This window comes from Cornus florida, unplaced genomic scaffold (genome assembly GCF_030987335.1).
Source record: "Cornus florida cultivar Cherokee Brave unplaced genomic scaffold, ASM3098733v1 CherokeeBrave_3.0.0_Hap2_Chr10, whole genome shotgun sequence".
In the NCBI taxonomy this organism is placed as follows: Eukaryota; Viridiplantae; Streptophyta; class Magnoliopsida; order Cornales; family Cornaceae; genus Cornus; species Cornus florida.
This window is the reverse complement of record NW_026775580.1, coordinates 101,724,251-101,747,213: the sequence shown is the minus strand read 5'-3', so window position 1 is coordinate 101,747,213 and position 22,963 is coordinate 101,724,251. Positions and strand designations below refer to the sequence as shown.

General features: G+C 33.7%; 3 protein-coding genes across 3 annotated transcripts; all 3 read left to right on the top strand.

Moving 5' to 3' along the window:
* The first annotated feature begins 2,617 nt into the window (after positions 1-2,617).
* On the top strand, positions 2,618-5,009 carry LOC132278265 (uncharacterized). Its single transcript, XM_059780066.1, has 4 exons — positions 2,618-3,124; positions 3,212-3,407; positions 3,537-3,601; positions 4,998-5,009. The coding sequence occupies exons 1-4, from the start codon at positions 2,618-2,620 to the stop codon at positions 5,007-5,009; spliced, it is 780 nt and encodes a 259-aa protein (XP_059636049.1).
* LOC132276457 (phosphatidylglycerophosphate phosphatase PTPMT2-like) lies at positions 4,882-13,593 on the top strand. Its single transcript, XM_059777886.1, has 6 exons — positions 4,882-5,835; positions 8,869-8,991; positions 9,451-9,544; positions 10,857-10,939; positions 11,195-11,284; positions 12,882-13,593. The coding sequence occupies exons 1-6, from the start codon at positions 5,587-5,589 to the stop codon at positions 13,227-13,229; spliced, it is 987 nt and encodes a 328-aa protein (XP_059633869.1). The 5' UTR covers positions 4,882-5,586; the 3' UTR covers positions 13,230-13,593.
* A 907-nt stretch (positions 13,594-14,500) lies between these two features.
* LOC132276456 (peptidyl-prolyl cis-trans isomerase FKBP20-2, chloroplastic) lies at positions 14,501-22,597 on the top strand. Its single transcript, XM_059777885.1, has 7 exons — positions 14,501-14,651; positions 17,382-17,478; positions 17,581-17,792; positions 17,928-18,037; positions 20,647-20,755; positions 20,850-20,926; positions 22,031-22,597. The coding sequence occupies exons 1-7, from the start codon at positions 14,606-14,608 to the stop codon at positions 22,148-22,150; spliced, it is 771 nt and encodes a 256-aa protein (XP_059633868.1). The 5' UTR covers positions 14,501-14,605; the 3' UTR covers positions 22,151-22,597.
* The last annotated feature ends 366 nt before the right edge of the window (positions 22,598-22,963 follow it).

Below are 22,963 nucleotides of genomic sequence, written 5' to 3'. Positions count from 1 at the left end.
TTTTGGTATGTTTCGTCTCCTATGGAAAGTTTTAAAATTCCTATGAATACGCGGAAAAAAAATTCCTATGGAATACGCGAGCAAAAAAAATTCCTACAAAAAATTTCGTATGGAGGCAAAAAAAATCCGCGGGCAAAAAAAATTCATACAAAAAAATTTCGTTTGGAAAAAGCGGGCAAAAAAATTTCCGAGAGAAAATTTAGGACTAACATTCCTATCAACAAAATTTGTTATTCTCTAAATACTACTGCTATATATATTATCTTTCTCCCTTTCAATCTTTAGTAGCTCTTTCAATTTTTGCAAATTCTCTGCACGATTCATAAGTTGCAAAACTCGAACTCAGGTTAGACATGATTTTTTAAGTGCATCATAGAACAATTCATTTCTTCTGCAAAATCATTCTCATTGTTGTTGAATATGTTATTTTCCTTTTATATTCGAGACATGAACTTTTCGGTCAATTTGATGTTGTGAAGGTGTATTATCACATATTATCTCCTCTTTCTTGCTAGTTATCATCATTGGATTTTTGTCAAGGTGTTTATATATTGATCTATAGCACTAGTTTTTCTAATTTCAAAGTTGTAGAATTTGGTACATGTCTCTATTTATCAAAATAATAATAATAATAATAATTGATATGTGTCTCTGTTTTTGTAATTTGTTGCAATTTGACTAATTTGTCAAACTTGATAGTGTGTCCGAAAAAGAAAAAAAAAACTTGACAGTGTGAAAAACTTTATTTATTTTTTTGATAGATGCTGATGCACTGTTTTCTTTCTTTGTGGTTTTTGATGCCTTGTGAGTTCACTTCCTCTATGGGTAAGTGTCTTGCGAGGGTCGTGAGACCTGGTTTTGGTTCAATCTCTTTGTGATGTCATGGACAATTTGGGAATGCTATCACGTTGTGATCTACTTTCTTCTAGCTAAAGGATGGGATTCATTCTGTTCATTTTTTGTTGTTTTCTCTGTACTATGTCTTTTTTTTCCTAAATGGTTTTCTCTGTACTATGTCAATTTTTTGTTGTTTTCTCTGTACTCTGAAGTTGAGGTTATTTTAATTCTTTATAGATTATTAATTTTATGGTATGAAATGAGCTCTTATAATAAGGACATAGGAAATGGGGGCACCTTTAATTCTTTTCATTTTTATGTATTCATCTATGTATTTATGGATGTATCATGCATTACATGTTTGTAGCTTATTACTGTGCCTAACTTGCTCACAAACATGCATGTTGTACCATGCATTTTGATTGTCTAAGCTAATTTGTTATATTATGTTATAGATGGCAAATAATGAAACAGGTGGGTTATCAATGCAAAGTCGAAAGAGTGAAAAAAAGGGAAAAGCAATTTGGAATAATGAGTTGCATAGTATTTTTGTACAATTATGTTATGATCAAATGTTAAAGGGAAATAAAAAAGGGACTGTCCTTAGTAAGGAAGGATGGAATTATGTATTGCAAAACTTTCAAAGGAGAACTGGAAAAAAATATGACAAAAAACAAATGAAAAATCATTGTGATAGTACAAAGAGTGAATGGAAGATATGGTATAAGCTGAAAAGGGAAGAGACTGGGCTTGGATGGGATTATGAAAAAGATACAGTTGTGACTAGTGACGATTGGTGGGCTAATTACTTGCAGGTATATACCTTTTTTAATTTTTATTATATGAATATGCATGCACTATTTTGTAATTATATGTTATGATAAAAATTATTTTGTTAACAAGTCAATCCAGATGCAGCTAAGTTTCTTGAGAAAGGAATTGAACACTCTTACCAATTAACAGCTCTATTTAAAGATGGGATAGCAACAAGTAATTCGGCTTATGGACCTTCACAAGGAACTTTACCAGAAGATAATGCTGGACCTTGTCGAATTGAGCAAGATACACATGATACTCAAGAAGAGATGGGCGTAGATACTATATTTCATAATGAAGAAGAACATAGGGAATATGATAATGATCAAGAAACTGGTGGTGTTAGGGAGAATGATGGTACACGTAAAAAATCAGAGGATTTCATTCCGCCACCTGAGAAACGTCGAAAAGTGACTCCGGCAACTAATATGAATAACATGCTTGAGAGAATATGCAATGCAGTTGAATCAAGGGCAACAAATTCTAACCGTGCTGGCGGAAGTAGCACAATCAAGGAGTGCATAGATTTGTTGAACCAAATGACAGAAATACCAAAAGGAGGAGATCTTTACATGTTTGGTTGTGACACTTTGTTCTTACAAAAAGAACTACGAGAGTTATTTGTGGCACTCGGAGAGCATGAGTTACGCCTTAGTTGGCTTCAAAATCGACACATGGCTTCTAAGACATCCCATCCATAGTTTTTTATTTTTTTTAAAAAAATTATTATTAAGTTTCAAAATTACCATTATGCAATTTTTGTCATTAATATTTTTTTTATTTAGAAATTGATAGTTTTAAGATACTGGAGTGGTTATTTGAGGTTGTTTTTCTTATTTATTAATGGAAATGCTTTATTTTAGACTTTCTAAATGTGTGATGCATGTTCTTATATATTATTTGTTATTTATAATTTGTTTATTGTATAGATTTTGATGAAGGACGTTCATTGTGACAGTTAAGCATGGATTCAGACAACAATTTTCAATCTGATGACGAATTTGATGAAATGGTGGTAGATGCATTGCTGGGTGTTGCAGTTTGTGTTTCAACTAATTACCACACCAACTATATTGTGAAAGAACCATGTAGAAATTCGAATTATACAGGGCATCAATTTGAAATGGAAGTATTAGCTGGACATCATAAGCGTTGTCATGAGTTATTTCGCATGGAAAAGCATGTATTTTTACGGCTTTGTCAAGAGCTCAAACGAAAGGATCTATTAAAAGATAGTCGTGAAATTTCTGTGGAGGAGCAAATGGCCATATTTCTTATGACAATTGGCCATAATGAAAGAAATAGGATGCTACAAGAACAATTTCAACACTCTGGTGAGACTATTAGTAGGCATTTTAATACAGTTCTGAAAGCCCTAGTAACATTCTCAATATCAATTATTGTGCCTCCTTCGTTTGATGATATCCCTATTCATATGCGCAACAATCCTAAATATTGGTCTCATTTTAAGGTAATTTATGTACTTCTTTCATAATTGATTATATTATTATATTTTATCATTATTTCATTGTTAACTTCATAACAATCTTTTTTGTAGGGTTGCACTGGTGCAATCGATGGAACGCATATTGATGCAGTGATTCCAGTCGATCAACAACTTGCATATCGTGGACGTGAAGGAGATTGCACACAAAATGTGATGGCTGCTTGCTCATTTGATATGAAATTCACATTTGTTTGGGTTGGATGGGAGGGATCGGCTCATGATTCTCGTATACTTAACGAAGCTCTTGGTAGGCCAAATTTTAACTTTCCCAAGCCTCCAAATGGCTCGTACAATAATTTTTTTTTTATTTTTTCTTTTATTTTTTTATTTTTTATGTAACTTTTTTTTTTATATATTTTTCTTTTTCTTTTTGTAGGTAAATATTATGTTGTTGATGCTGGGTATGCTAACATGCTAGGATATTTAGCACCATATAAAGGAGTACGTTATCATTTACAAGAATTTCAAAGAAATCGCCAACCAAGAGGAGTTAGAGAACTGTTTAATTATGCTCACTCATCTATTAGAAATATAATTGAACGTTGTTTTAGAGTTTGGAAGGCTCGGTGGGCAATTTTAAAACATATGGCTCATTTTCCATTCCCAACACAAAGGTTAATTGTGATTGTATCAATGGCATTACACAATTATATACGACAAGAAGCAATAGCGGATGCCGAATTTCGATGATATGATGATGATGAAGGTTATGCCAGTGACAACGATGATATGTACACGCGTGCTACTTTATCGGAATCTAGTGGAACGGTGGACCAACAACAAGAGATGAGCATTATATGTCTTAGGATTGCTAATTCAATATTGCAATCAACTAGATAAATTGTTCCTTAGTCTATTTATGTCTTAGGATTGATTCTAAAATTTTAATTTATTTATTTTGAATAATTATTGTTTACTTGAAATTAGTATTTAAATTATTGATCATGTTTACTTTTTATATAAATGGAAATTTATTGTCTTCTTTAAATAATATTTAACATATCGATTATCCATTTTTAGTGGTAGAAGTGTTCTATCTAATTGTTCATTATAATTTTATGTTAATTACAATTATTATTATTATTATTTTTTTGAATTACTAATCTGTTGTTGATATGATTCAATATTTGTGTCAAATAGAATGTAAGGATATTATTGTAAATTTGTAGTTATTTAATAGTAGAAGGACTTCGGTGACTTTGCAACCAAACACATATCGTGTGAGTAAAATCACTTTTGTACATAAAAGAAATTTTCAGAAGTAAGGTTTACCAAACGCCTTTTTTATTTCTAAATTCCTTCCTATAAGTGATTCTTGAAAGCCCGTTATAGTGAAAGGACTTTTCACAACAGGAAGCTCATCCAAACACAGCCCTAATTTTTAACTATTCTTGTCTTGTAAAAAAAAAAAATTTATAAATTCGTAAAAATGGAAAAATAACCTCCATAACATATGCTTATTTATTCCCCTTAAAATGGGTAAATATGTGAGATTTTATAACAATGTTATTAGTTTTATAAAATCCTGTTCAGATTTAGAAATTTATAATATCCTCAAAATAAGGATAACATAATAAATTAAAAAATTAGTAATAAAAAAGGATAGCATTTTTTTTTTTCCAAAAAAGAGAGAGGATAACATAGATATATTTAGTTGTGAAAAGGTATGCATTCGTAATTACCGCAAGACGACAACTTCTTTAAAGAGCGTTAAAGAGCGTTACTTTCGTTTTCTTGGAGTTTGTTGGGAGAAAACGAAACCTAGAGAGAGAGTCTTCGTCACTCCGCTAGGATTGCGCAAAAGCTTTTCAATTGTTTTAATTCGACTGTTTTGCAGCTATTTGTGTAAGGATCGTCATCGAAACGTAGGGTTTCGTTGAATTTACGTCTATCTTATTTCTGTATTGGATGCAATTGAAGAACACTAATTACATTCTTCGATTGTACCCGATGAATTGGCGTTAGTGTATCATTGAAGTCTAATCTTGATTTGAGGTGGTTGGTGGGTTCTTGGAGTTTTGGTTGGTTTATAGTTTGATTCCATGGTATTTGAATCGCTAGGGTTGGAAGGTATTGGTTATTTTTGTGAATATTTGGCGTTGAGATCTTAGGGTTTGTTGTTTTAGTCCATTCTTGATTTTGAGTCGATTTGTGGGTTTATACGTTCGTCGGTTTCAATGGCTTTAGGCTTGATTCATAGGTTTATGAGAGGGTAGGAATTGTGTTTTTGTTGATTTAACCCCACAGTTATGGCGTTTAGTTTTCATTTTCAGTCCCGATCCTATTTGAATTTGATGGCGGGGTTATAGTATTCTCTGCAATTTTCAATCTTATTCCAAATTTGAGGTTTTTTTGAAGGTTGTTGAATAAGGGTAGTTGGTAGCTTTAATAATTTAGTTTGATATTGTTGAGATTGTATTGGAGGCATGTACATTGAGGTCCTGGAGGAGGAGGGGGAGTGTGAAAGAGGGGAGGAGCAATTGTCTGTTGATCTTTCTCTGGAGGAGGGGGAGGAGCAATTGTCTGTTGATCTTTCTCATGGTGCCATTGTTTTGGATGTGAAAAGGGTTTTGGTTGGAGCAGGGGCTCGTGCTCTTTTCTATCCAACACTGATGTATAATGTTATGAGGAACAAGATTCAATCCGAGTTCCGCTGGTGGGATAGGGTTGATGAGGTATATCTACACATTGAACTTCTATTTCATTGTTTTTGCTATTCTCCATATATTATACATTATGTGTTCGTACTTTGCTAATGTAGTTTTACTTTCATTGCACTTAATAATAAAAGGTCATTGACAAGAGACTGTGACAAACTACCAAGAGGTACGAGTTCCACTCAGGCTCTGGGTTTGCCTGATACATGGAGAGTGGGGATCCCTCCATGTATTTTATGGTATCAGATGTGCTCTAGAAAGATTTGAGAACACCTCTCGTGACCAAAAAGAAGGAAAAAAAGAAATAAATAAATTTGAAGAAGTCTTATTTCATTTTGCTTCCTAAATCCGTTTCTTAGGCGATCTTATGTACAAAAAAATTGTTAATTTGTAGTGATTCAAAATAGATCATATTCTGTGTTCATTGCTAAAATGCATCTGGGAAGTCGGAATAAGATAGCACTCGTATTGGGGTGGGGGAGGTGGGTTGCACTAACGAAAGTTATCAACATTGCTGATTTTGGTAACAATGTGACCTTTTCATACATTCCATGTTTCCTATACACATAGTTGGACTTTCCATGTTTTTCCAATTTTAATGATATATGGATAATGTAATGCTTCTATCATAAAACCACTCCTGTGTTTCACGTTCTGCAATCCCTCAGTAATAGCTAAATCCATGCATGATCATTATACTAGACTTCATCTTTCGTTTCTTGAGAGGGTATTAGGATCATAGTAATTGAATCCTTCTTGAATTGGCAGAATCGGACCAGATTCCTTTCCAATGATTACTTTTGAAACAAATCATTTTTGGTCACCTTTAATAAATCATAATAATTCTCCTTATAATAGTTTGACTTCTTTTTTGTGTTTTTAAGCTCAAGAAATAGTGTTTTTGGTTTGATATGGACATACTAGTACATGAATGCAAACACGCTACTATTTATGTATTTTTTAAAATATATTTTCCCCCTTTTGAAAATGTCAGAAAATTTCTCACTTTACAGACCATTTACAGAGATTACAACAGCCAAATTTTTGGTCACTGCAGAACTTCTGGGAAAAAAGCGTTCCTTTTGAAAGATAGCTGATTTTTTTGTTTAAAATTTATTTTTATTATTATTATTTTTGTACAAATTTATCTCCAATCTATTTTTAGCTGTCAAATCTGAATTTGGCCAACTTCATTCTACTTTTACAATGAATTCAGAAAGCAAGATTTATATTCCAACAAAAATGAGGGAATTAGAGAAATGAAGCATAGGTAATCATAGATAATGTGACAGTTGTAATGTTGGAGAAAAAGGAAATGAAAGTAACTCATGGTGGAGTTATTCCTTATTGGTGGTGTGACTTCTGAAGTTTTGGACTTTTGGGTGTGAACAGTAACATTTTGTTGTTGTTGTTGTCGTCGACTGTTTTAAGTACTTTGTCGACTGTGTTGGTATGGAAAGCGATAGATTAGTTCTATCAGTTATAAATTTGCTTACACCGTGATCTCTAATGAGGCCCTTTGCCTCAGTGATTGTGAGTAGGGTTGCAGTCCAGACAAACTTCAATAGCAGTTAGACTGTGGTCTTGAAGAACATGATGTGTTGCTATCACCTCCTTTACAGTATCTTTCCGTGCAACACCACAAATTTACTATTCTAGCACTTAAGAAATAATGTAGCATTCAACAACACCTGCATTAAGCCACTCATAAGTAAAAAATTGTTATTATTATTATTTAATTTACTATTCTAGCACTTAAGAAATAATGTAGCATTCAACAACACCTACATTATGCCAGTCATAAGTAAACAATTGTTATTATTATTATTATTTTAAACACGACTACCTTTCCTAGATATGATGAGTAGAGTGGAGTAACATTATCTTTTTGTGAAACATCACAAATTTACTATTCTAGCACTTAAGAAATAATGTTGCATTCAAGAACGACTACATTATGCCACTCATAAGTAAATATTTGTTATTGTTATTATTATTATTTCATTATTTATTTATTATTACTTTTAAAACATGACTACTGTTCCTTGCAATGTTGAGTTGAGTGGAGTAACTTGAGTGCTTAGAGGTAAATGCATAAATTTCTCATATTGAGAATAATTAAGATAATCACGTTTACTGAAGTTAATAGTATTGCAGCTTACCTGTCTGTTTGTATTGCTGAGCTTTGCATTTTAATCTCCATGTTAATGGCTAATGGATCTGAATGTTTTGCTTACATTGCCACATTGTGAACCAACTATCGTTTTGTCATCTGTTGCATGCATTCATTTTCCTTTCCACTTTTAAATTACATTACTTGAGCTGTCTTCCGCTCAATGTGAGAGAGAATTGTTTCTTTGTTACAGTCAGCAGTTATGGCCTCAGTATTTTCAAAGAATATCCAAATGCACATACATACAGCATAAAGAGGATAAGAGCAGAGGATTGCTTGAGGGCTTAGAGCTTATGCCTTTAGTATTTACTTCAAGAATGTTATTAATTAAATTTTCTAAAGATGCTGAGGAACTATCTTTCAAATGCTCTTATCTTTGTAATGAGTAAATTGCCCATCTGATAGTTTATATTATTTCTTTCACTTCTTTTTGGTTGCTGCATGTCTGGCTCATGTAGAACACGGAAATATATAAGGCTTCACGACTTTCAATTAATTACGGTTAGTTTATTGGTTTTCAAATTTGTCTGTTATGTGCAACCTTGTAGTAGTCTAAATCTTGTATCAACTACCTAGTGTAGAGTGCAATCCTATCTCCCATGTATGATTAATGGATTGAGTGCAATTGTAGGCTAGTGAATCTGGTATGCACAAATTCTTACTAGTGTCAATCTTTTCTTAGCAATACTTGTTTTTGCATGTTCTTAGTGGCTGCATTATGAGATTGCGCTCATAGTTTGGAATTGTGGTTCTTGCATGTAGTATATGACATCCTTGAAATCGTGTGTTGTGTGCATGCATGGAATTCTTTTTTTTATTTTTTTGTTGACAAATTGACAATATTTTTTTAATGCTGTACTAACTTTTTCTATCACCAGTTCATATTATTAGGTGCTGTTCCATTTCCAACTGATGTTCCCCACCTGAAGGAACTTGGTGTCTGTGGAGTGGTTACTCTAAATGAATCATATGAGACTTTGGTCCCAGCATCACTCTATCATGTATGTATGTTCACTATTAATGTTCACATTTTCACATCAGTATCTTCTTTTAAAATCTTTATTAATTGTGGCATAATTTTTTAAAAGTAAATTAATGAGATAAATTATTAACGATATCACCTATACTATTGTGGTACTATGTGTAGTTGAGTCCTTCTGGAATTGTTGATAAACTTGAAGCTGGCTAACCAACCCTGCCCTGCTCAGCTAAACATGTCAAAAATTCTAAACTGAACCTCTGAAAGCATATAGTGGACCAACAGCTCTGCTGGGGAAGACCTAGAAAATGCTTGTCTTTTGTTCTTCTTTTTCTTTTTTGGGTCTGAATTACCAATCAAGAGTCACTTAAAAACTTCATTCTGAATGCACGTTAACCGTTTCTACTTGTTATTCTTTTTTGTCATTTTGTTTCTGTCAAAGTGTTAGTAAGTTGATGTCTTTACTTTCTGTTTGTCGTAGGCTCATGACATTGATAATTTGGTTATTCCAACGAGAGATTATCTTTTCGCTCCGTCATATGGTGATATTTGCCAGGCTGTGGACTTCATCCATGGTACGTATTCTTCATAGATGTCTAATCTCCTTTAGGACATGTTCTTGAAGTATTCTTGCACAAAATTAATTTAGTTACTCGAGTTGCCTCTAGACGTTCCTTTTTTCCTGATAGGTGGTTCTAATTGTTCCACCGAGCATGTACTTTCTTTACTGGTCTATTGCTGCGAAATTCACTTGTATTATTATTTATGATAAGTACGAAATTCACTTGTATTATGAATTTGGAAACATTCTTTTATTTGGTTATGTAATTATACCATTTAGGTTGCACAAGAACCATTAAGTGTTGCAGGTCATGTAATCTGACCGTTAGTATCTGTTGCAATTACAATCTGTTGCGTGTTGGATTGCAACAAGTCATGGTATGAATGTGCTCTGTCATCATCATGACAGAAAGGGCGAGTGTACTACTGAAGTTGCCCTTTTTTAGGTGGTGCAGCAGCGAGAAGGCCAGCTATTCCACTATGTTGTTAGGGCAATTGCCTAAGCTCACCTCATTATATTTTTCTTATTAGGAAACATTGTTGGTTTATAAACTCTCTTCAAGTAGTTGATGTGGGCCCAAATGTATTGATTTGAAGTATGCATTATTTAATGTTTAGATTACATTAAAATACCTTATAATCTAACAAGAGTTGAATGTTTTAAGTACTAATTCAATTACTTCTCTTTTCTTGTGCCTGTTAGACTTCTTTTCACTTATTATTTTTCCTTCTTCTTTTAAGCTTATAACTGGTTAATATGCATATTAAAAGGAAAATGATGTGATAAGGTGCTCTCCTGTGACTTCATACCCCATCCGGATTTTGGGCGCGAAGTCACGTGAGAGGGCCCTCATCATATTATTGCTCATATTAAAAAGCTTCCTAACTTTTGCCTTAAGGCCCTCAACCTGTATTAAGTGGCAGGATGTGGCTGGGGTAGATATTAGGTTGAGAACTTACGTATATGAGTAGAAAAGAATATTACTATAATTTCCACCTTCCTTCTTTTGAACGGTTGGAACGCACCTCTGTATTGGGACATTTTGCATGGACTTTTTAGCGTGAGAATAGAGTTCAAAGAAGTATTTTGGGCAAGCAGATCCCATCCTGGTTTCCCTCAATGGTCCACATTTTTTTTCACTCTTACTAAAAAAAATATTCATTTTAGATGAAAATGCTTTTGGAATATAATTTTTAAGTAATGGGAGTTATGTTCTCTCTTTTTTAATGGACAGTTCTTTCCCTACTTTTTTTTTTTTTTTTTCTCAGAAGTTTGATTATTGCTAACTTTTACTCTTTTTTCATTTATCTTTTTGGGTTGTGAAGAGAAGGCGTGTTCTAGTAAAACAACATATGTTCACTGCAAAGCTGGCCGGGGCCGTAGCACAACCATTGTTCTCTGCTACCTGGTATTCATTACGGCATAGAACCTTCAATCTAGTGATCAAAATTTTTTTTTTTCCAATTATTATTGTTATTATTATAACCTGCAAACAACCATTGCACCCATATCCACAACATGCCCCTAGTGGGGCTCGAACTCTCAACCTCCCCTTTGGGGAGGAGAGATCATACCATCCGGGCTAGAGACCTGGTGGTAATCTAGTGATCAAGTTACTTTATAGAAGATATTGCATGTGGTAACACTCTCCCTTGTATGATAGGTGGCGCACAAGGAGATGACGCCTGAGGCTGCGTTTGAGTATGTGAGGTCCATCAGACCAAGGGTGCTATTGGCCTCTGCCCAGTGGCAGGTATTCTTGATCTTTTCACCATATGCTTGTTTTTTTGTTTTATTTTGACACTCTTTGGAAGATGAAATATACAATAATCTTATTTTCCGGGATATACAGTATGTAGTTGTTGCCTACACACTATGTCATAAATTTATTATTATTATTTTCTGTTGAAACCTTGAACCTGAAGTGCTTATAGGCTTGTTTTTATAATGGATCTGTTTATAAGCATGGGGTGCAAATTCAACCATTATTCTCTGTTAAGAGAACATCAAATGGCATTTCTATGCAATCATACCTTCACATTTAGCATACATATTAACAAGGCCAGTACCTACAAACCTGTCCATAAAAAGTTTAGTCTTTCTAACTAAAACGTGTATTCTACAAAGTTAGTTTTTGCCATTCAATTCTATATCTTGATAGTAACCATTGCATCAAAATTTTCTCAAATTTCCTCATTATGGGTCAAGTTGTGTTGGGTACGTGTCCCGAAGGATTTAAGAAGTGTCTGACACTAGTCCAACAAGAAAATAGATCTTTCTCAAGTGTTCGACTTCTATATTGTTTCACAAGTAGACCTGTTCTATCATCATCATTTTGCCTTGATCTGATATGAATGAGGTCAGTCACATGAATTCTCCTTTTCTATTATTTTCTATTACAAGCCATCTCTCCTATTAAGATCATTCTAATAACTTCATCCCATATAGTTTTGGTTGATCCCTCCTTTTATTACTTTCTATGTAAATGAGTTTTCCTCTTCTTATGGGTGCATCTTTAGGTCTTTGTTTTATATGTTCATACCACCTAAGCCTATTCTCTTATTTTATCACTAATAGGCATCACTCCTAATTTCTTTTTTATCTCTTCGAGTCACTATCACACACTACAGGAAGTATAATTTTTTAGTCGCAAAAATTCCACAACCTAGTCTTTTCTTCTGAGTATATTAGATGGTTGTTAACAAGTTGTCATCATACTAATTTTTTCTTGTTTATTTTATTGTTTCCTTGAAAGATTTTTTTTTTGTCTATTTTAACTTTTATGATTAAAAAAAAAATAAATACATTTTAAATACCATTTCTTGTTTAGTCTTCTCTATATTAGACATGCGCGTGCACTCGCTCTCATTACTCTTGTCAATGAAGGAACCGATTTTGAACTAATTTGGGGTTTTAAGATGATATAGAAGTTGCTGATTGTTTGGGTGGTCAAATATTATAAACTGTTGCCATCAACTTTTGATAATGGTATAACATAATGGGGTAGTATGGTGCTAACCAGGTTCGTTAGTTATATCTTCCTTTAGAAGCATAATCATTGGGTCCAAAGAAGTCTTATAAGTGATTCCGTAGATGAAACTCCTTGGTATGGTTCGCTTTTGTCAGTCTGGAGACAACAAATGTTTTATGGTCATTTGGAAGTATCAACTAATGAAGGACATGTCATCTTGTTTGATTACGGGTCGAGAGCGAAGTCTCTCTGCTTCTTTATTCATGTTTCCTAATTGTAATCGGGCTCATTCCTCTTTGTGCTTTAGTAAATTGTTGGTTCTAGTACTGAAATATATACTCCTTGTGAGCTAACGCCCCCAAATTTGATGATCATGCAGGCTGTTCAAGACTACTATTTTCACAGGGTGAAAAAAACTAGAAGCAATATCTGTGTGGTGGACAATTTAGTGGAAAAAACCATAGGTTTCCCTGCAACGCATGAGCTGGCGGCTTTTGATGATGACTCTCTGGTGATGGTCACTGAATCAGACCTTGATGGATACGATGAGAGCCATGAATATGGTGTAATGGGTAATGTCATGTTAGCGGAACTGAGCTTTGCCAGTCAGGCTGCTATTGCCAGGCTTTCATGCCTTTGGTTACGTTGCCATGGGGAGAAGCTCAAAAACTCCATGTCTGTTGGCACTGATCAGTTGGGGAGCGATGTTGACATTCGGGTTTATTGAAGTGTTGGTGCTAGTCATTGGATATTAAGCTATATACAAATCTTAAGTACAGGGATACAGGCGCGTGATAAATAATGAAGGGTTCTTTTTAAAATCCGCTATTTTTTCTTCTTCTTTTTTGGGTTTGTTTTTTAACTAGCAGTAATTTGGGGACAATGGAGACCATGTTGTTCCGCGGTTCATGAGACAAGTACTCTGCACACCAGTTGAACTGTTGTCTTTCCAGGATCAAACAATGCTGGACAAAGAGAGAAGGAATGCCAATCTGTACAGAAAAGATGTATTATGTTTACTTGAAAAAAGTCTTACTGTGAAAACCAGTTTAATTTCTTATGAGAAGGAAAAGCAAGCTTGTATTTTTAAATGGATATATATATATATATATATATATATATATATATATATATATATGCTGCTGCTTCTCATTTATTTCCTCCAATTTTGGAAGAGTTAAAAGAAAGGTGTCAGGTAAGATTGGTGTGAAGAGTCGTTATGTGGTGCCATATGCTTGGGATTGACTGAATGCCTTCATTTTGGGTTTGGGGCAGTTTGTATCCCTCTTTGACCGACCCATATTTTGTTGCTTGCAAACTGAGGCATATCATCTGAAAGAATCCCAATTTCTGGGGAGATATGTTGGCAAATTTTCCTCAAATTTCAGAATTTGATTCCAACATCCCTCCAGAAATTACTTGGACAGGACAGATGGGTGGTATGTAACTAAAGTTACTAAACGTTCAGATTTCAATTTCTTTAAACATTTGAGGACTTGGGTTTTTAGTCATAAGAATAGAAGAAACTGAAATCAGTTGAAAAATGGAATGAAGCACTTTAATGAAAGTATAATGTGCACCAACTTAACTGATTGCCAACATGGTAAAACCCTTGGGTTAGGCTTTATTTAATAGTTTTAGTCAATGTTATATATATATATATTTCTCGTTAATATTTACACATTCTCCTCAAGAAATTATGGGCACATATATATATATTTCTCGTTAATATTTGCACATTCTCCTCAAGAAATTATGTGCATACTAACTTAGTCAGTGAACTATATTACTCGTAATTCAAAAGATAAAACAATAATTATCTCTCTCTTCATTTCCTTCCCATTTTGAGGAAGAAAGTAGAATCAATAAACGGAGGATTAAAATTCCTTCCCCTGTCTTTCTTTTTCCCATTTATTTTCCTTCCAAACCGTTAAGGCAATTCTAACCAAGAATTATGCAGAAACTGACACTCTCTTTATAGAAGAGGAAGGTTAGTGACATTTTTGTCTTTTTATACCACAAATGACAAAACTGAACTGAAGATAGAATAGTGTTTTTCTCTCTTTCCTCTGGTCGAAAGCTTGAGAAGATTTAGACGAAGCCATGCTGACGCTCTCAACACCTCTTCTACCCAGATCATCTTTTCCATGTAAGTCTTCTCTTTCTCTCTCTATTTCTACACACACTCAATTTTTCTGTTTTTCTATTGTTCTGTTACTCGGGAAAATGTTCTCCAGGAAAATCCCAATTTTATCTTATTTGTTACACAAATACTATAAGATTTTCTCATCCGATAAACCCTTTTTTTTATTTTAAATTTTGAATTTCCTTTGAAACAAGTAGAGCTGAGATTCGCGGCCTTGCCTTCTGTTCGCTAGCATTACGTGGATTTCTAACGCCGATAGTGTGCGTGCGTGTTTAGGTTTATATTTCTGAATGTATGCATATTGGATGTCCTGTAGTTCATTACTGCTGCAATCTTCGAATTTCTAAATTTTATCCTTCTGGCATGACGGATGCTCACAAATGAGAGAAAGAAGGCTTCTCACATTTGGGGATATCGGTTCACAGTGATTATGTTTATATATAAAAGCCATGAGATTATTAGTCCTAGCGTGTTGAATGGTGTTATGCCACAACCAGAGAAACGAAAATTTGTGTCATTTTTAAAATGATAATTCTTTGAAGGTTTAGGTCACACTAAATATTTATTATAACAATAGTTGTCAAATCGGGATCTGCATTGTGAATCAATACCCTACATTTATGAATCACAAGTTGCATCATATCTTCAATCTTATGAACACATTGACATTTCTGAAGATAGATAGCAAATTGTGGGGTATAAATGTTAGAAAAATAAAAGAAAACAGGAAAAGGTAATTTATATAATGTAGGATTTTGATGTAGTAGCATATGACCCTTTTTTTTTTTTTTTTTTTCTTCAATAAACTCACACACCCATTTGACCCTACGAGTATTTGAATCCTCACCTTCCACTTTGAGAGGTTAAGGAGATACCACTAGGCTACAACCCTTGGTTATGATCTTTTTAGTGATGTGACTCCTTCGTGGGTGAAGTGCTCACCATATTAAATACAGTCTTCGATTTAAAAGTTGCATAAATCTTGTCAACTGAAAATAACTAATATCAAAATAAGAACAGAGTTTTACATTCTTGCCATGTGAATCAGCCAATTTCATCAGATTAAGAGCCAAAGATGGCCACAGAAGAATTTTCAGATGTTTCAAATAGCTGATTCCCTCTTCTTTACGTATATTTTTCATTTACTTCTCTTAAAAATTAAAATTTAACCTTTCTAATTTTTGCTCCTCTTTTGTAGCATGCATCCATAGTTTCCTTTGCACTAGCAATTTCTTTGCTACAAAACAATCCACGCAATCAACATTAATTCCGTTTTAGTGATTCATTTTATTACGGAGTAGTTTTTAATTGGAAAAAACTTTCTGATGGCTTTTAAAACTTGATAACAGGAGGAAACTTTTATTTTTTTTGAATTTGGACTAACTCATGTTTTAGCCAGATGCAATGACCCAAAAATACATTATCACAATACGACCTCTTTAAATGCGTTCTACCATTACACCTTATCGTCATTGATACAATTACGACGATCCATTTGGGATCTTTACGTCACTTTCTTTTTTCGCTTATCAACAGTTCTTAAAAGGAAAAATACAATTAAAATAAAAAATTCAAAGAATACATAAAATACTGCCCTTAAAGATTAAAGCACCAAAAAATCCCCTCTAGATTCTGAAAAAGTTGATGTCAAATATAAAGGGTTAGTAGGAATATGTATAGATAAAGGGTTTTGATTGTAAGTTTGGTTGAGTGAAAAAATCTCAAATTCATCGTATTTGAAAAAGATTTTAGGGACTTCAGTGGCATGACAAAGAGGGAAGAGGGGAGAAGAATAATATATTGTACATTGAAACCCCTTAAAAAGGGCTTTTAGGAGCTTCTATTGGTGGAAAAGCATAGGGTAATTTTTTCTTTCCTTTTCCTTTTTTGGATTTTTTTTTTTTGGAGGGGGGAGTTGGTGTCAATCTACTGAATTGCATGGTTCTTTTCCAAATTGTGAATCATGTGTTTTACTCTGAATTCATATCAATTCCTTACAAAGTGGGATTCACAGAGCATTGGTATCCTGTATCTGAGAGGGGTCCAATCGTTTACAATTTGAATCGTGAATCATTAAGGTTTTGAGTCTGTTGTCAACTATTGTTATACCATTCCCAATTGGTAAAAGTCATACTCAAGCTCACAATAATGGATCAAGCTCTATGAACTGGTGTTAACTCTATTCCAATTTCCAAGATAACATATAGAGATATTTTACCTGGATTTATGATAAATTGCACATTCAGCGTGGTTCCTTTGGTAGCTGAGAAGGTACGAGAAAAGAATAATTAAATGGTTGTTAAACTAATTATGTTGGAATTGTAATTGTAAGCATAGTTGCCAGAACTCATGTACATTGAGGATCCTGCTTACTGTTTCTCCCACTTCTAATACTTAAAGAGGCACATTTGGAATTTGGCTGCTTCCATATTACCATATGAGAAGAAAAAAAAATGTTCCGGTTATAATATCTAAATTTTATATTCCCTATTCCATTGTGTTCGACAAAGATCCATATAAATTCCGAGTCAATCTTTAAGGTAAGTTACCCCTTATAATATTTTCAGTTAACTTATAATATTTACCATGTTTTTTAAGTCAATAGTTCCTACTTGTGCCTCTTGTTCCATCTCCCGTTCCTACTCTTAAACTGGTAAGTAATGACTAGTAACTATGGTCATGATGTTCTTCATCTGTTCTTGCAATTTTACATATCCATTTACATTCATGCAGACAAAACCCTTTGGGTTTCTCCCACACTTGGAGTATTTGTTGCTCAGAAGAAGCTTTTCCCGTCTTGCTGCTCAAGTTGCAACTTGAAAGATGATAGGTAGGACTTATATGTTTGTTGGCAGGATTTAATCAGTTTTCTATTTCCTTCATTTACCTTTTAGTTTTAATTGCTTATTACAAATGCTTTATGTATTGGTAGAGAACAGAATGGATATAAACTGCATTATAAGGAGAATTTGAGGCGGAGACTTCTATTTGTTTTGGTCTCATCAAGCTTGATTCCTACTTTGCCTTCTCCTGCAAAGACAAAAAGCAAGAACCCATATGATGAAAAACGCTTACTAGAACAAAACAGGCGGAGACAGAGAGAAAATAATGTGCCTGATGACTTCCCAAACTTTGTTAGAGAAGGTTTGTTCTAGCCTTGTTGCAACTGCTGTAATGGTTACCTCTTAGTTCTCCATCCCTCTCATATTTGTTGCAATTATCTGTTATGAACTTTCTTCATAACTGGAATAAGCAATAACATTTGGGAGTTCAATTCAGGTTTTGAGGTCAAAGTAGTGACATCAGAAAACTACGTAAAGCGTGACTCTGGGCTTATATACTGGGATATTGAAGTTGGTAAAGGTGATTGCCCAAAGGATGGTCAACAGGTTTTTATTATTATTTTTTTCTATGAAGGCTTTGATTCCCTCTCCCCCCCCCCCCCCCCCTCTTTCTAAAATTTAGCATGCTTCTTGATGTTTCAGTGACATCTAAACATTTGGGGACGAATATTGGATTTGAAATGTTGAATTTCTTTCTTTTGCAAAATGTTAGACATGTTAGCATGTTGATATATATATAAGTAAATTAGCATGTTGATATTCTTTGTTGAGTTAGCTAGCATGTTGATAGCTTAAATTTTTTGTTGTTGTTTCCTCTCTCTCTTTTGGGATTGCAACCATGACAGTGATGTTGTATTCTTGATTTCCACTTAAAAAGAGAAGAAAATAAATGCTACTAGCAATAAGTTGTATTCATGAGTTCATGATGGAAAATACCACACCAACTTCCATTGAGGCCAAAACACAATGCAAGAAGTACTTTCCCATGCACTTCTGTTTTTTGAGGCTTACATACTGGGATACAAAGCTGGTAAAGTTGATTGCCTAAAGGCTGGTCAACAGGTGTTTATTTTGTTTTCTCCTTTTAATTTTTTCTGTAAAGGCTGGGATGTCCTTTCCTGATATTAACATGCTATTGATGTCTTGTGACATTTAAGCATTGGGAGATGCATACTGGAATGCATATTGGATTTGAGTTGTTGAAAATCTTTCTATTGCAAATTGTTTGACACTATCGTGTTGAAACCTTTAAAAAGACCTTTAAAAAGATCTCGTTTTGGGATGCCAATCATGAAATCAGTCACTGTTGCTGTGCATGACAGTGAAGTTGTACTTTTGATTTTCACAACAAATAAATATTGTATTCATGGATTCCTGAAAGAAAACACCACGTAACTTTCACTTGGGCCAAAAAACAATGTGAAAAATAACTACTTCATGAGCCTTTGTTTAATTGCCAACATCCCTTGAAAAGAATTTCCCTGCTGTATTTTTCTTTTAGAAGGTTTCTTTTGCAGTTCTACTACTGATTTATTGGTAAAACTATCCATAAATTGGCCATTTTTTAATGGTGTTAATGGACACAAATTGTTCACATGATCGTTTTTATTGTCATGGTGATATCCATCTGTAGAAGACCATTTAGCTATTGTGCCACCCAAATCACCTTGTTTTCTAACAAATGGATACATCAGAAAATACTTTAGAAGCAATATATGAATTCTACTCAATATTTATTGGCAAGGATCCAAAAAAGTTTTTTAAAAACGTACTTGGGATTTGTTGTAGAGTGATTTGGTTGCTTTAATGGCTCCTGGACCAGTAATAGTGCAATTCAGTTTGGTTGTCTTTTCCGTAATGTCCATAATGAAATTTGAACTTTTCTTGGATGAGCTGTTGTTTGCTTGTTCTACATTTTATGATGACCATGATTGGAGTGAGAATTTTATGTAATCTCCGAAGAGAAGTTAGTAGTAAATAATTGAAGTAATTATTCTTTAATTATTTTTCTGAACACAGCATATGGAATCTCTAGCACTTTAAACATGTAAAAAGAACTTCATATTATCTTCATCACTACAATTACTACTGCCAGTTTACCTGACCAAGCTAATGTGTCAAGCTTGAATATCTAAGCACAATTAGCGAAGTGTTTCTCTTTTTATTATATAAAAGACGCTTATATTTACATCCACGCTTAACTCCTGGAACTGACTGCAATGCTATAATCTTAGAAGGTTCATAATGTGAGTGAATGTAAACTTTCTAGTATCAGGTTTTTCTTTAAGACAACAGTTTACTTTAGGTTTGTGGATTCTGTCTCAATTATTTGATTTTTTACATATCTGATTCTCAAGTATAACCAAGAATGAGAGGGTGGGGAAAACCAGACGTGAATTCTGTGTGAAATTTTTTTATAGATCTGAAGTCCTGGTTTCGCTGTATCACTTCCATTGGTTTTCTTTATGCATGTAAATGACATTGAGTTGAGTTGCTTAATCTTCTCATATAAAATGAATTTTTAGTTGTATCACAAAATTACTTATGTTATTAGAAAAATGGCAAAATGCCAAAAACCCCACTTGACTTGAATTATTCCACATTTGCAAATAACTTCTGGAACTTCAAAAACTCGCCCAACTTACAAAAGATTTGCAAGTAACCCCCAATCTGTCATTTAACTATTAACATAGTAAAAAATATTACATAATTGCCCTATTTTGAGTTAAAGAATTCGTTTAAAATAAAAAAATTGTTCAAAATTAAGTTAGTACCATAAGATGTACTTTAGAATAATCCCCCAATTCGAGTTGCAAAAATGGATCCCTCCATATATTTTGTTTGAGTGTTAGTCTAAAGAAAAGAACACATTATTCAAAATATAACACTGTTATGGCATGTGAGGTGCACATGACTTCTCTTTCATCCATTTTCTAACGGAATAGATGTTAGGAGGTAATTTGCAGGTTTACAAAAGTTCAGGGGTTATTTGCAAATGTGAGAAGGTTTAGGTTTTTTATTATTATTATTTTCCCTTAAAAAATGATTTATTTAAATTTATTTTTGGAACAGTTTTCTATGCTTCTGAACAGATGAAGAGTATTGATATATAAAAAATTCTCTACAATCATAGTTTCATTGATCAATCTGTGCAGGTTACCTTTCACTATGTTGGTTATAATGAGTCAGGTCGTCGTATTGATAGCACCTACTTACAAGGCACTCCTGCAAAAATTAGATTGGGCAATAATGCATTGGTTCCAGGTGGCTTAATTATGTTAGGGATGAATTATTTTCCTTTTGTGGTTCCTTCATTAATGTAGAGAAATGTAGCTAAAAATGGAGGGAACTCATGCAGGATTTGAACAAGGAATTCAAGACATGAAACCTGGGGGAAAAAGAAGAATAATTATTCCTCCAGAACTTGGTCCGCCGGTGAGTTTAATGTACTTTTATGTGGTTATGTTTTTCTTCTTATCTGTAGCTTTGCCTACACTTTATTACTATTCCACATTTTTGTACTTGCCCTGTATTCCTAATTAGTTATGGCTAATTAGTTGCAGTTGGTATGTGTTGTATGGTACTGACATGTAATTTCATTCTTTTGGGCACAAATATTCCCTTTATATGGTTTTCGTCTTTTAGACAAGGACCCAGAATGAACTCGATAACACTGTCATAACCTCTGCTCCACTATTCCCTTGAAGACATGATTTTAATAGACTATGATTTCGTTTGACATTTCTTCCTTGGTGATAGATATTCCACTGAATTAAGCAAATATATATGTGGAGATATCATTTCCTCTCAAAAAATCTGGCTTTTCATTTTGATCATGACCTGTTTTGATTTTTGACATTTGAATACTTTTAACCTTCTTACAAAGACCCAAAAGGAAAAAGAAAAAGTGTTGAAGTACTGTATTGCAAATTTGTAAAATCTTGGCATTGTGGTTTTATCTTGGTTATAAGCAAGTCAATCCAAAACTGAAAAGCTCACTTGAGTCTAATTGACTTATTGTGAACATTTAACCCAATCATATTTTGATTATGCTTGTCTCTGTAGTATTTCAACCGAAGTCAGTCTTTTTGACCATGAATACCTGAGTTTGGATAGAATGCTAGTGTCTAGAATCCAGTTCAAGGACTAATAACATCAATGTGGAAAGTAGTGCCAAATGCTTCTAGTTACTCATTTGTCGTCCAAATCAAAGAATTTGACAGTATTATTGATCAAACTTGGCTGTAGTATAGACCACATTAGAGTTGTTACCAAGCCTAACACATTTAGTAGCATCACTAACTGTAGATCAAAATCAATCCACTTTCCTCGTTCGAGATGAAATGCATCACGATGTTATTGCTAAAACACAAACATTTTAAATTGGAGGATCACCAAATCTCTCTCTCCACACACACACCCGACACGCACACACATATACACAAGATTATTAAGTTCTCTGTCTCTCTTCCCGACACACACACTGACATGCACACACACAAACACAGTATTATTAAAGAAGTTTCTTGTGGTCTGCAGGTGGGACCTTCTACCTTCTTCAGCGCAAAACAGTTTGAAGTGTTTGACGTGGAGCTGCTCGACATTCAGAACTGTCAAAGGAGGACAATAGGTTTTTACTCTGATGTTATATGCAATTGAGTTACGAGACTTTCTTCAATGAAGCCATCAATATCTGCTAGTGTTAAAATGTACTGCGGCTAGAAACTATTTTTTCTGTACACAATTTAGCAAGTTTGAATCTTGTGCAAAGAAATGGGTTTTGAGAATGTAACTGGTGGAAATGAACTCCTGTGACAGAGCTCGAGAAAGAGAACAAGAACAACTCTTGTAATCTCCCTTACAGTTAAGATGAGGTTGCTTGGTACTTTAATACTACTTTGTTACTTGGGCTACTTTGTGTTGCAAATAGAAGAAGAAGGTTGGAGTCAATAAAAGGACAAGGCTTCCGACATGAGCAAATGGTGGATGTGTTATGACTTGTATGTTTGTTATCAATCCAATTCTGCAATTGATTGAGCATATGTATAATCTTATTTTGAAACCTTTTACATCTGGGATGACAACTTATCAATGTATTTCATTCAAGTTAAAGGTAGTTCTAATCAACAAAGTCATACAATGAGTGATACTACATTAAAAGAAGAAAAAAAATAAATAAATAAAAATACAATGAGTGATACTACTGTACATTAAAAGAGAGATGATATAAACTTTTGAGTGATACATTTATAAATGACAAACAAGCACATAACACACTATACTTGTCAACACTTTTAAGTCACATTATAAATCAAAGGTAGTAGTAACCTGGAAGCAACAAATACATATTAATTGTATCATAAAGTAAATGTATTTTTTTCCCCTTAAATAGCAAAAAAATAATAAAACTATATCTAAAAAGATAATATTCTTATTTATGAATGAAGTAGAAGTAATTGAGTAGTCTAGTGA